The sequence below is a fragment of the Photinus pyralis genome, unplaced genomic scaffold (genome assembly GCF_008802855.1).
Source record: "Photinus pyralis isolate 1611_PpyrPB1 unplaced genomic scaffold, Ppyr1.3 Ppyr1.4_LG2, whole genome shotgun sequence".
Taxonomy (NCBI): Eukaryota; Metazoa; Arthropoda; class Insecta; order Coleoptera; family Lampyridae; genus Photinus; species Photinus pyralis.
Window position 1 is genome coordinate 24,285,866 of NW_022170403.1, and position 14,670 is coordinate 24,300,535.

The 14,670-nt window shown below is 34.6% G+C and overlaps 1 protein-coding gene across 3 annotated transcripts; it reads right to left on the reverse strand.

The window, feature by feature from the left end:
• Positions 1 to 687: 687 nt before the first annotated feature.
• On the reverse strand, positions 688 to 14,011 carry LOC116164314 (titin-like). Of its 3 annotated transcripts, none has more exons than XM_031478468.1 (6): positions 13,880 to 14,011; positions 12,421 to 13,473; positions 8,838 to 9,112; positions 8,463 to 8,788; positions 1,937 to 2,335; positions 688 to 1,885 (listed from the first exon to the last, which is right to left on the reverse strand). In XM_031478468.1, the coding sequence occupies exons 1-6, from the start codon at positions 13,940 to 13,942 to the stop codon at positions 1,776 to 1,778; spliced, it is 2,226 nt and encodes a 741-aa protein (XP_031334328.1). In that variant the 5' UTR covers positions 13,943 to 14,011; the 3' UTR covers positions 688 to 1,775. The 3 variants fall into 3 exon arrangements, with proteins under 3 accessions (XP_031334328.1, XP_031334329.1, XP_031334330.1); XM_031478469.1 differs by having other exon boundaries at positions 1,222 to 1,885; positions 13,799 to 13,916; XM_031478470.1 differs by lacking the exon at positions 13,880 to 14,011 and adding an exon at positions 13,530 to 13,750 and having other exon boundaries at positions 1,222 to 1,885.
• Positions 14,012 to 14,670: the final 659 nt, after the last annotated feature.

Sequence of the window (14,670 nt, forward strand, 5' to 3'; positions counted from 1 at the left end):
TCGTAGAGGCTTTCGGTAAAAAAATTTATTACTAAAACGGCCACGAGAAAAACCTGGAAAATATTTTTAAGTTTCTGCAATGGCCGCTAGGGGGCGTAACGGCAATCTGGAATCTAAAAATGTGATGTTTCTATGAATTCCGCTATATTAACCTAACAAAAAAATGTCCGGTCTTTGAAGTTGACAATAATCTGAACCTTTTTTGTTTGAAAATTTTTCTTGTATCTCTAAAAATGAAGTGGTGGGGGGTATTCAAAGGTTTCCGTAAAGAACACCCTGTATCTTCGAAACGGCTGAGCCGATTTAAACAAACTCAGGTTAGTTCAAAAGATCTATTCTTCAGCTACAAATATTATACTATTTGAAGTTTTGTTAGTTTCACATATCACCGCTTGAGGGCTTTTTTCGACATTCTGACAGAAATGGTTAATTTTCTCAAAAAAATTAAATGCATTGGTTCGATTTTTTTTTCATGAAAAAGTAGCTAAATGATGCCTAAACAAGCTCGCGAAAACAGGCATCTCGATATCTCTAGACAATGAATGAATTATAAATTATTAAAAATAACTAATAAACCACAAAAGTTTAAAAAAAGCGCATTAAGTCGTCACACAACACATCTTCTGTTCAGATTCACAAATACCTGTTTCAATAAGATATGCGAACACAACTGCCGTAATGGCAAGATTCATTTCATAAATACTTTTTATTCGAAAACCATGTACATTATAAATTATAATTTGGGATATTTTCTAAATAATTCAGATCAATTGTTTTCAGACAATTTCAAACATTGCTACAGATTCAATCTTTTGACATCCTTAATTAAATAACTGACAAGCACAAAAGACTGAACATACATCGACTACATTCTAAATACGATACTTTGCAATGATTTTTGTGCTGTTTGTGGTTTGTATGAAATTGGTCAATCTGATTATTCTTGCTGAGTGAAGTTTTTAATTGGATTAAAATCTAATATATATTAAACGCCTCTTAAATAACCTTATTATTCTACATCTGTAAGAATAAAATATACAATGAAAAATAATTCACTAAAAGTTAACGCTATTGCTAAAATAAAAATTGTAAAATATAAAAATTAGTGCAGATTTTTAAAAACACTAGTATGTTGAAACAACGAATAAATATACACTTTTGTTAATTTTAAGCAAATTGCTCTAAATTTATTTAAAGCTATGTATAAAATTTTTCTTTTTATTGACGAATTGATTATATCCAGTATAACCAAATGCTGCCCTGAGAGCTTTCAATATTAGTGTTTTTAAAAAAACTTGTAACCTAAATTGCAACACATTCATCAACTTCAGGTGCCATATAACTTTGCACAATATCATTAGTCATTTACATAAACTGTTCATTTTAACTCTAACACAAACGACTACTCCTACATCAATTGATCTTAAAAATATCGTTCATTTATGGGTTCCAATTGTACAATTACTAAATAAAAAACTCTTCCTGAAAAGTTTAAGTACGATAATAAAGTAAAATTACCATACACAAACCCTCAATTAAAAAGTACAGATCATGCAAACGACTCTGTACATCCACCAAAGTGCTATTTTACATTTTCCAAACACTGCTCATTAAACAGAACGAATAAAGTGAGAACCTTCAATAAGATTAAAATGCACCATCTCGTTCTGTGTATTACTTTTTTAAGTCATGTTCTTAATATAAACAAATGCTATTCTTGCAGTTAAACTGTAAATAAAATATAATATGATAACTTATTGATAGTAACACCAATTTTATTTTTTTGCACGTTTCGATTTTCGAGTGATAGCAACTGGTGGCGGTCTTTTCACTAGTGGTTTTTTAACGGGTGGCGCTGGAACTGGCGCTTTTAGATTTTTCGCGACTGAAAAAAACGCGCAATTATATCGAAACCTATCGTATCCAATAGACTTACTTTGTTTAGGAGGCGGCGGCGGTTGGGGTTTAGGAGCGGGCACCACAGGTTTTCTGGCAACTTTTGCAAGAACCTTCGCTTTTTTCTGGTCAATGATGGGAACTGCCTTAATCGGTGGTTTAATTTCTTCGGTTGGTCGCTTTAGCGTTCTTTCTGAACGTGCTATTTTTGTAAGAGGAATTACTTTTTTTACTTTTGTCGATAACGCCTTTTTTAGAACGGTCGCCTTTTTGACGGGAGGCGGTTTTGGTTTTGGTGCGACTTTTTGCACTTTTGCTTGTTCGGGGGATTTCGTCAAACTGCTGGTGGAGGCGGCAGCTCTTAGTGGCGAACTTGCTTTACGTTTTACAGTTTTCCTCTTTTTCAACTGACTTTCTTCTTTATACAGAGATAAATCTACTGCAAGAAAAATTTGAGGAGTTATAACATGCAATAGTGAAAATACTATTTTAACATAATACAATTTAATGGTAGATTACAACAATTTGCAAACAAGTGCTTCTTGCATACACATTCCACTGCCATAAATATCATGTATTATAAATAGATGAATTAACTGGTTATGAAAAAATATAACATTACTGCAATTAGCTTTGTAGAGAGGCTATTATTTTGATGAAAGGTAAAGCCTATGTAAATACATCAGCCTTTCGCATTAGAACCCCCATCACATTACAACACTAGTCAAATACCAGAAAATCATTCACTTTAATAACCTAAGGTAAGTGGTTTAAGTACTGCCATTTCAAGCTATACAGTTAGTGAGAATCAACAAATCGTGGTATGTTGTTGTGCTGTTTCACAATCCGTGGTTTAAAACTGTATGTGAAATTCAATAAACTTCATTATCGTGCATTACACATGGCCTATGTGAGAGTGACACCTATTCAGTGAAGCACTAAAGGTACATTTATTGAAAGAGTATTATACTACTTCTAAAAAATATAAATGTTATTTAATTCATAATGAAAATATGGGTTAAGTGGTAGAACAGCATTAAGGCTGGGATTGCCTGAAAAGAGAAGTACCCATAGTAAAAGACAAAGTTTTTTTGTTGGACTGTGCTGGTACCTAATAATGAGTAGCGTAACTACAGCAGTTTTCTACAAATATTTAAATCATTATACTGGGCCCCAAACAACACAGAGGGAGCTTTAAAAAAAATGCAATTTGATTTGCATAACCACACGACAAGATACAAAACACAAACGCAAGGTCGTCCACCGCTCCTTACAGACTGCTAGGTTAACAAAATTATAATTAGCTCTCTACCGCATATAACTTGAGGAGAATAATGAACCGCTTGTAACGTAACCTATGAAGTAAAAATCGCCTAATTATTGGCATGGAAACTTAAGGTCGTAAAATTGGTTCAAAGTGGCGACAAATGAAACCAAAAAGAGGTATATCACTGTTAATGATAAAATTGAATTTATTTCCAGGGGCTTTTTGTTTGGAAGGGCCCTCAGTAAAACTCTCGATTCCTTCACTTAACGGTAAAACGCAGATATTTATAAGAAAACACCTTTGGAAATTCAATTCTTTTTCATTGTTACCATTGAATAAAGAGGTTTTTATTCAATGTCATTACGAAGTGTGTTTGTTATATTCATAACGATCCTAGTGCCTCGAGTGGTGCCTATTCAAATAACAGGTAACGAAGACTTTGTAGCTAACGAAATGTTATTACAGTAGAGACGCGTTTTGACTTTTAGGGCTTGGAAAAAGTTCAACCATATTTTCGTTTTTTTTTTGTATTTTTCTCTGAAACGGTAGGGAAATTTCGAATTAGAATAAGCAAAAGCTTTTATGGAGAATGCATTTTTGTCAAAAAGTATAGTAAAAGTTTTTCTTCTTGTAAAGTCAATCCGGGGACATATGGTATACCGATTTTTTTTTAATTTTTTAGCCGTTTATACCTTAAATATACATTTGTATCCCTCTTCCCCTTGTCTTAAATTCGAGGGATAGTCTTTTGTAAATTAGTAATATACAGGCTGAGGCCATCATGGGTATCTCGGGAACTGTAAGAGATAGGATAGGTAGGTAGTTTTTGGGCAAAGTTGTGTATTTTGATGCTTAGCAAAATGCAGTTTTGAAACTGAAAATTCTGACTACTTTCGGAGATATCCAGAGAAAACGAAATTTTGAAAATCGTTTTTGTTTTTTACTGAAGTTATTTACAAAGATATGTAATAATAAATGACACATTATTATGGCCACTTTTTTCCCTCTACAAGATGCTAGTTTAAAATTTTAAATCCGACATTTCGTCTCCGGTTAACTATCATCACCTTTGTTTTTTCTTATGGAAGTAATTTTTACTTTTCGTGTCATTTGATACAGAATTTTTTTCTGATTTCAAAAATGTACATATCAATTTTTTTAATGTTTGTAAAATATCTTTTTTTGCCTAGAAAACGTTGTCTTAAGTAATGTACGTAGGTAGTTTCTTGCGTTTTTACGAATTAATAGCGTTATTTCTTATTAAAAATAGATGATGTTTTATATTTTTGAAATCAGAAAAAAATTCTTTATCAAATGACACAAAAATTCAAAATTGCTTCCATAAGAAAAAACAAAGATGGTTGGCAGGAGACGAAACGTCAAACTTAAAATTTAAGTTGCATCTTGTAGAGGGAAAAAAGTGGTCATAATAATGTGTCTTTATTTTGAAATATCATTTTTAATAACTTCAGTGAAAAATAAAAACGATTTTGCAAAATTTCGTTTTTCTCCGAAAGTAGTCGGAATTTTTTCAGTTTCAAAACTGCATTTTGTTAAGCATCAAAAATACGCAACTTTGTCAAATGTAAACTATCTATCTATCTCTTACAGTTCCCGAGAGCCCCATTGTGGCCCTCGAATTTGAATCACCCTGTATAGGTCAATTATTACACATTACACAAAAATAATACTATATATAATAGGTACTATCAATTGAATAAAGAGCTTTATTCAATGATACTATTGAAGTTCAAAAAATGTAATTTGCAACAAGATATGGATTATAAATTTACAGTATTTTAAAATGCAATAAGCAAAAATAAAGAATAAGGAAGACAGTCAAACAAATCAACAAATCGCATTATAAATAAACACCCACACAAGGTAGGCGCTTGCCAGACATCAACAACAATATACAACAACCCAACCCTTTGTTCTAAAAATTTCATACAACGGCAGGTAGAGGGTACACCGTTTGCAATGAATAGGAAAGGGAAACCAAATAAATATGGAAGCAAGGAGTTGACAAAATAAAAATATACCAGTGAATAATCTTTTTTGTTGGTGTCAGCAAATTCTACTATTACACGCTCTGTTCAACCTTGAAAGAGACTCGCTAAATGATTTAACATAGGCAACTTACATAGCCTGCTAGTTTTTTTTGCTCGTAAATTTTTGTCTTTTATTATCCCCATTACACAGTATTAGCCTAGTTAAAAAGTAAGAACAACTCCATCGCAAGATAAAAGCGCTTATTTCATATGTCTTTATCATATTTTTTACTGACTTCATAAAACTCTTGGTGGCACCCTCTGTGAGAAAGAAGCTACACTGTTGACCGCGATATTAGTCACAGCTGCGTAGTTTATTTCCATTTCGCCAGTTTACATGCCCATTTTTCAGAACTTCATTTACCACTTTTATTATGAAAACTTTTGAGCTTCACATGAATTACCAAAAAATAGGTAAGTATTCACGCTACCGATCCCATACACTCGTATTGCTTAAAATGCTCCCTAATTTTTGCAATTAATTCCTAAAGTATGAACTCTTTTGACGCATGTTTTCTAGATTTTATAAACATATATTAATGGACAACATATCAGTTTATATTGTATGGAAACTATGCTCTGTACATCTATCTACCTAATACATATTTTTCTGATCATATACACCCCTTGCTTATGAAATGGTGAATGAAGTTCAGCGGCAATGCACGCCCCATTGAATTACATGTGCATCACCAGTTGCCTATATTCTCTAAATCCAAACCTTAAATAGTCTTTCAAGCTGCACTTCGCTCATTTACTTGATATAAATAAAGTCCTTTATTATTATTATCCATCACATTGTTGCCCAAAATTAGATTTCTAACATATCTCGTTTTTGTTCATTTAAAAACGGCATTATATCGAGAAACTTGTAATAATAAATAGACGAGAAAAAGCAACAACTATACTCTGTTTTTTAACTAGGAAGACGGATTTAAAAGTTCCCGCAAAAAATCTTAGTTTCTATTGGCTCGCGCTGCGCCCGTTTTACACCCAGCTAAAATTGCCATTGACATGATTTTACTGTCAAATTTAATCGCGATTCTCCTCCGTAACTGTTGTACTTATTTTTCAGTTTTTCTGTGTTCTGAATCCATTTGTATAAATTTTAACAAAAAAAAGTTCTTTTAAGAACTAAAGTTGATATTTCGCGTCCAAAGTGTACTGGCATTAGTGATGGATTCAGTACCAGTAAAGCAAGCTTGTCTCCTTTGAAAAAACGTAGTCGCTTAAAGTTGGGTCATTTTATCAGTGTCCGAGAAGCAATTTATTATAAACACATAAACAAATGTTGTCTGATACTCCGGATATGAATTTTGCTACGCTTGTGTTGAAGATTGCATCTACCATAGGTAACGCAAATAATGATGTAGGTATATATTTGGTTATTAAAGTTTTACACATATTAGGATTTGCACGATCTACAGTATACCGGGTAATTAAAGAATATCGAAGTACTGGGATTGTTCCCTTCGAAACGTTCTGGTGGTCATAACTCTGTTGCAAATGTGAGCTCTGACGATTGGCGGAATTGTGTGCAACACGTTATTAAGGAAGAAAATAAGATGTGTAGATTGGATGGCCTAATGGATACACTTATAGAACCATTAATTATTTCACTCGGATCGGAGGACAGTGACAGTTTTAGTGAACTTTCGGAAGACAGTGACTAAATCCCTTATACATAAAGCAGTGAACTGTGCTGTTTAATAATATGAGTATAATTCCATTGTTCTGAATTTGTTCAATAACTTAGCATTTGTTGTAAATTGTAATGCGGATTGTGTAGTGTTACAACACCTGATAAAACATTTAAAACTACAATTCAAAATAATGTTTCAAATGCCAAAAAATGTATGCAGGATGATTACCTATTATCAATGTATTACCTATTTATTATAATTCGCTTTTAAACGTATGATGTATGCGTAGTATCACAGATTTAAATTAGTATATTTAAATCTGTGGTAGTATAAAGGAGTTCCTACCAAATAATGACCCAAAAGCATCAATAATGAAATCAATCTAAATGTGAAAGAAAATCACATCACACAACCCACAATACATGTCTGTATAATAGTACATTATATATCAAGGTAGAGAAGTCCACTATTATTGCCTGAGCACCAAGATTACATCTCGAGGCGCTTGCGCCGAGGGGTGTAAGGTGCGAAGGCAATAAGAGACTTCTCTACCGTGGTATATATACTATTTTTTTCACTACTAGCACTTGAAATCCTCTAAATTAACATATTATATTGATAAGAGAGTTAACGGTTGGACAGAATTTTTGTTTATTAATTTAACATGTCAATCAAGTACGTGGAAGTACAAGTCAAACAGGCCGTATTTTGTTCTGTCATTGAGATTTTTCAAAGAGTAATTTCGTTCGAATTTTTTCAAAATGTGATAATTTTAGGTATGTAATTTCTCTGGAAATTGCGAATGGTGGCAATTATTCGTTTTAGAGAACTTGTCTAAACGTTCATTGAGCGAAATTTCGGGTTGTGTTTTCTAAAAGTGACAGCGTGACAGTTCTCATTATTGACTACTAGTTAATAATAAAAAATTATTAACCACTTTGAACAAATGCCGAGAAAGCCTACTTTACAAGTGGAAAAAAGGTTAATAATCATGTCATCAGACGCTAGTAGTGAAAAAAATCTATTATTTTTGTTACTAGATTCTAGTGACATTTACAGTGTAAATCAGGTTTTTAAATCCGTCTTCCTAGTTAAAAACAGAGTTTACTCCAATTTTAAACTGTCAAATATGTGTATTGTTCACATTGTTAAACAAAACAATGCATGTTCTTTCCAAATCACGTTTTGCAAAAGCGGTTTTTTCATTATTTTGACGGAACCTTAAAGTTGAAATATATCATATGATACACCATTGTAATCAGAAAAAGGAGATTTATTAAAAAATGTTAAAATCCAATATGGCTGCCATAAGATATAAAAAAGTTACCTACCAATTTTCGTTGGGCACCAAAATACGCAAATTTGACCCAATTTAAACTACATTGCATCTATCTATGGATAGTGTTCAAATCTGTGATACTAGGGACTACGTGAAGAGGTGGTTACCATAAAATGTGGCAAAAAATTCTAAACCTACAGCAAATTTTTTAAAAATGAACCTGAAGCCTTGCATTATATTGTTATACAACTTTTTGTATGCAAGAAGCACATTCCCCACTTATAAAATTTCTGAGAACATGTACAATTTTTAGAAAAAATACTTACAACCATCTGGATGCTCTTCAGTTAAAGAAGTAGGTTTTTCATCGCCTTTCTCCACGGCTAATGCTCGCTTCAGAATACTATCCGTCCTAATTCTCTCAGCGGCCGGCAACCTATATTTACCTTTACCGGCACGCGAGAGATTCAAATTAGTCAAGATACAGTCGAAATCCGTATTGTCATAGAAATCAGGTGTATAAACCTCCTTGTCACTTTTGTCTTGAGACAGCCAACGAATACGTATCCTGGGCGAGCTTTTGTAAATATTTTGTACCGCCTGACAAATGTAAAAACCTCCTTCGGAGTTCCGCACTGCTAAAAACTCGTTCCTAGAAGATAACGTTATTAATAAAAAAAAACCGGCAAATAGACACGTACTTGTAAAATATGATTAGCTTATCCTCATTATTTCTACTGCGTGGTGTTGTCGCAGTAATTTTAGAGATCATCTCAACTTCGGGTAACGGGCTTTGATACGGCTGCGTTTTAGTGCGAGTTCGTTTAGATTTGCCACCCGATCCTGGCGACTTTTGTAATGCTTTCGTTTCGGGTTTCACAACTTTGGGAGTTTCCGGGTCCGGCTTGGACACTTTGGGTTTTTTGGTTACGTTTCTAGGTGTCGTAGCTAATTTTAAAGTTGGTTTTTGATTATTCTGGAATAAACATTAATTGTAATGATGCAATTGCTGCAGAATATAAGTATAGGCAGTTTTTTGATTTCCAATTACGCCGCAATAAAAATACACCCTTAAGAAGGGGCAATTTCTGATGTACACTTTAACTAATAGTCCAAAGTATTTCGTTTGGGGGGGGGTCCCTGGTTTGAATCCGAGTTCAAGCATGGATATTTGTAAATGATATTTGGACTACAGGTTTGATGGCTCCGAACAATAAAGTGGCCTTACTGTGACTTGTGGAAATATTTACTGTATAAACACCACCAATAAATATTATTATTATTATTAAATGTATAGTGGGTTGGTTGACCTTGGATGAAACTTCCCCCACTTAAACATAAAGTCCAAAAATAAAAAAATAAATAAAAATTATCTTTTCCAAAATATAACATACCAGGGATGATATTAAAAAAAATATAAACAATTTCAAAGACGTTCAACTGATTCCAGAAACAAATTTTTTTTTAATTTCTAAAATTTTTTTAAGCATTATTGAATTTTTAGTGGTATATTTTTGAAAAGAAAATTTAATATGCTTTGAGCTTTGAAATGGGGTAATTTGCCATTTTTAGAAGTCGAGGGTCTTCGACGGTGTATCACAATACATGACATTTTACTTCAAAAATTAACCCTACAGTGGTCGCTACATTACTCATGCTCTGCAGGGGTTATATATGACCCTACGGGGTTAATTGAGAGAGCAGACTTCGACAATGCTGCAGTACTGAACTTCGCCCTTAATTTGAATGTTTTGGAATAAATCTTTCTTTCTTTTCTTGAATAATAATTATAATTTGATATATACAGTGCATTTATCTTGAACTGGAACATACGATATTGCATGCATTGTTCCCTGTTCCATTTAAAAAAAAATCGCATCAACCTATAGGAGTAGTTCAAATAGGTAGTAGGTGCAATGTACAACTGTCACCTTCAAATCTACAGCCCTGCAATAAATTTCAAAAATGCTCTCTAAAGAGATGAAAAATGAAATTATAAATTATACAGAGGTCACATCGCAAGGTTTCTTTTTTAAGAAGGGGCATGTCATATATAAAACCTAAGTAGGCTTGGTACAGTGCATGAGAAACAACAGGTATGTAAACACTTGTCATTATATTTACTTTCAGTAAATGCATTACATTATAAAAGCCTTAGTTTAATTAATAAATCCAAAAAACATAACAATGAAGACAGATAAATCAGCAGAACCAGAGATGGCGGGGTACATATGACACCCACCGTACCCACAGAGGCAACTGTGTGTCACCTAAACATTCAAGGTCGTCTGTGATGAATGAATGCTCGCCAGATCACAGGAAATGGGAAGAGATTGCTAAACTCGAAGCGTTGTTGGAGTCGGAATCCAACGACAGCAAGCAATAGAATAAATAACATTATGGCAATAAGGAAAGAACATTGCCGAGTGGCTGCAACTATTCTAACCATATGCTCAGTAGGTCATTGGCTTTATTCTAGAACCCTGGACTGTTCGATCGAGGGTATCCGGTTTAGGGGATACAAACGGAACCATTTTCTATGATTAACGACAAAAAAAAAACAACCTAGAACACGTATTTATGTACATAGCCACATCAGAGCGCTTATGTTGCCTCATCTGTGTGGACCTGATATCACTACAGTAGTTTAATTGTGACATCAAAGGTAAAACTGACCTATTTAATAGTCGCATCTCCCAGGGGATTCTGTTTAACCTCCTCCCAGCAATGAGATGGCAGAGTTGATAGAGCACTGTGCAAGAAACCATCAACATCTGATTATAGGGTGTTATTCAAATGCTCACCACACTACATGGGGGAGCACCCTAGAAGTAAATCATTACTCGAATATCTAACAAGTACTAACCTAGAAATACTTAATCGGGACACTGAATCTACCCAATGTCAGACTATAATACAGATATTAGTCTGATCTTACTAAGTATCTCAGTGGTGAGCTGGCAAGTCTAAAGCAACTTCAAATCACAGAAGGATTTCTTTTGAAATAAGCTATCAAAAAGGACTATTGAAATCCAAAGACCTACGAACAGACATGTCCTCTGAGGACTGTCCAGCAACCCTGCAAACACCCCTGGTGGTGCAAGGCGCTCGTGAAGCAGAAGACTGGGCAAACTGTTCAACAGAGCCAAACAAAATAAAAGCACAGAAACTTACTAGTCGAAGGAAAATGTCTAGCATTGACTTTTTGATAATTTTTAGTTTCTTTCTGTCAAACGATTGTCAGATTTTTATTCAGTAGGAATTGGAAAAGTGGCAGAAACTTTATACATTTGGGTTGGTAAGAGAATCTAGTTGGCAAATATAATAAATCCGAAATAGAACTTAATGACCGTTAATTATTGGAGACATTATTGCCTCCAAACGAATCATTTTGAATCCTTGGTTTATCAGAAAAAGTATATGTTTTGGTACCCAATTTGTTTTTTGTTTCAATGCTTACTTTCACTTGTCGTATACCTACCTATTATAGACATGCTCATTTATTTTTTTTGTATGTATTTTTTAGTAGTCCAGGTTTCAACCCAGACTGCTCTACCTAGCCACCTACACTGCATTCACTATAAAAAGGTAGTAGATGGCGCTATGTTTGAAGATAAACACACACAGGAAAAATATAAAACGGCACCAAATTATTGTAAAGAAGAAATATCCATACTGCGAACAGAAATAAATCTTTAACATTAACAGTTAATGACACTTCAGCAGTTTAGTTGGCAACATAAACTACCAGCTTACAAAATTCACCACTTGTTTTATGTTTCAGTGTAATACTGACTCGTGTTTTAGCCAATCAGATTGAAGGTCAAAGCTTCCCTATGCTTTCTACCGTTACCTTCTTAAAATGAATACAGTATAATATACACTTATGCCCGGTTTCACAAACGATGATTAACGTTAATCACTGATTAAAAATATTAGAATGGAAAACTCTGAGCGTATAATCAAAGGTGGCTAATATTTTTAATCATTGATTTAATAATCGTTTGTGAAACCGGGCATTAGTCTCATAATTGCAAAACCACCCAAAAATGAAAACATCTCCATGATTACGAAATTGTTTAATAGAATATTTGACACGTGGAAGTAAGTATTGGCAACATCTTCTTTTTTTCAGGTTTTTCTTTCCCCAATTCTAACTTTGAGGGCCGAGTTATCCATCTCTCAATAAATGGTGAATAAAAGTCCTTTGACACAATTAATTATCGACACAATTGAGGTGGATATCGCGGCCCTGTAATTGCGAATATTACAATTCATAAATACCTGATCCTTAGTTTTATTGACAGTAGCATTTGTTGGACTGGCACTATTGTCGTCGTCATTTTTAATCTGCTCAGGTACTTCAGTACTTTGTGAAGGAGGGGAGGGTGGACGATCGGTTTCCATCGCATCCGTACTAGTACTATCGACTGGCGGTTCAGTCTCTGCAGAAGGAACACTTTCAGTCGAAATTGCACTAGTTTCTGTAACCGAACTCGGTACACTATCAGCAGTAGCCGCCGCCATTGTGATCGTCGAACTATCTTCAGGTTCCGGCGGAGGCCTGCTTTCCTCATCCGAAGGTTTACTTTCGTTTGATTCCTTTACGCTCTCTTCGGGTTCAACGGACGCTTGTTCTAGTACGGTTTTTGCCTTTTCGGGCGTTGATTGTACTTGGATTTCGGCAGGCGGTAATTGGGGAGGAGGCTGGATCGATTTTTCTATAACTATCGGCGTTACGTGGTTCTGTGAAGGCTCAGGTTTGCTTGCAATTTTGATATCGGGTGTTCCGTTCGATTGAGGCTTCTCTGTTGGTGGTGTAGTTTCTGTCGGTTGAGATTGTGGTAGTTGATTTACCGGTGGTGTCATACTTGTCGTTTTATATGAATGTCCAACGTTGCTTTGATAATTAGGATTGTAGGATAAATTTTTTGGTGAAGGGGAGAACGTGGAGGGTGGTTGAATGTGTGCTTGTGTTGTGTTTGGTACAGGATGATTACTTACAGGTGCAGAATGTGTGTTAATGGGGATATTTCCGCTTATCGGGTAATGTTGTGAAGCATTAGGGACGTTTAAAGAATAATGGTTAGAAGGATGCGCTGTATGGACATTAGCGTTAATGCTATGCACCTGATTGTGCACACTGCCAGAGTTCGGTGCATTATGCGGTATATTAACAAGGTTTTGTGGTATATGGCTCATCGGTTGACCATATGTGGTCGGTGCTCCCTGAGTATGCATGGGTTTATTCAACTGCGAAGGTACCGGCTGATTTTGCACACCGGAAGGTGTTAATGCTGGTTTTAAGGCTGAACTCATTCTGTCAAAATTTGTAACCTGTAAATGAAATCTATATTTAATAACTGTCATCAACTAACACTGACAAGACAAACCAATTGTTCAAGGGCAACCTACTATTACTGCTACCCATTTTCCTAAGTTTCTACTCTTAACTGAAACGCATTTAGCCGTTAAACCGCTGGAATGCAATCAGTCATCGGCTACTAGATATAAACAGCCAGCGTGTATTGTTTACGCTTATAGAAAACAGCTTGGGGGAGCGTACAAACATTACGGTCACAACAACATTGAGCAAAAATAGTCTATTGTAATAAACAACTGAGAGAATAATATAATAAATTTGTTTTTCACAACTACTCACCAATAACTAGCATTTTATACAATATTTTTTAATATATCATACAAATTTATCGGATACTTATGGCGTCCAGCACCTACTTACATCAGGATTGCCAATTGCCTTGTCATAATCAAGCATCTCTCTCGCACTCGACAACACGACCATCTTTCATCAATGTCAATACAAGTAGCGGCAACGTCGCATTTTGATTGAACAACAATACCCCCGTAAAACACTAGAGGGGATATCAGTGGGGGCGTTTGTTATTACATAGACATTCTCTTTTCTCTTATGCATTTTCTCCTTATACATTCGAACATGTACTTACCACTTTTACTAAATATGTCAGTTGCAAAAGGTTTTATGACATGTTCAAAATTTCGTCAGCTTAGTATCAATATTTTCTTTATGTATGATTTTTTTCCTTTGATTTACCGACTAAAATGTAAAATCAAAATTTGAAAGTGAAAGGCAACTGGATTGTAAACATCTTAACAGTGGCGTAGCTTCATGGGTTATACGTCCTGAAATATAATATGGCTCCACTTTTCTTTATGTCCTTGACGAGTTTTGTATTATATTTTACCCAAAATCGTATTTTAATACCTATAACATTTCAATTTTCGTGTACACCTTTTGATTAATGTCAATCCGTCAGTCATTGGCCCGTATGAATAAAAGTGAGCAAATGCTTATACTTGGGGTACACCTAAAAGGCCGGATACTTACCAATTTTTAAAAAACGCGCCCGATACTCAACAGTCAACCTCAAGGGTAGTGTGGAATTATCATAGTAACTATTTGTAGCTATAGGTGGGCGTTATAGCAACAATATCACCGAATTATTTACTCATTATCGTGTAATTATGTACTTTTTGAGAACGCAACGTTCT

Excerpts from the sequence above, each read along its gene's own strand:
- LOC116164314 (XM_031478468.1), bottom strand. The coding sequence starts at position 13,942 with ATGGTCGTGTTGTCGAGTGCGAGAGAGATGCTTGATTATGACAAGGCA. Across the intron at positions 8,789-8,837 it reads AAGCTAATCATATTTTACAA|GAACGAGTTTTTAGCAGTGC; the intron begins GTACGTGTCTAT and ends GTTATCTTCTAG. Across the intron at positions 2,336-8,462 it reads TGAAGAGCATCCAGATGGTT|TAGATTTATCTCTGTATAAA; the intron begins GTAAGTATTTTT and ends TTTTTCTTGCAG.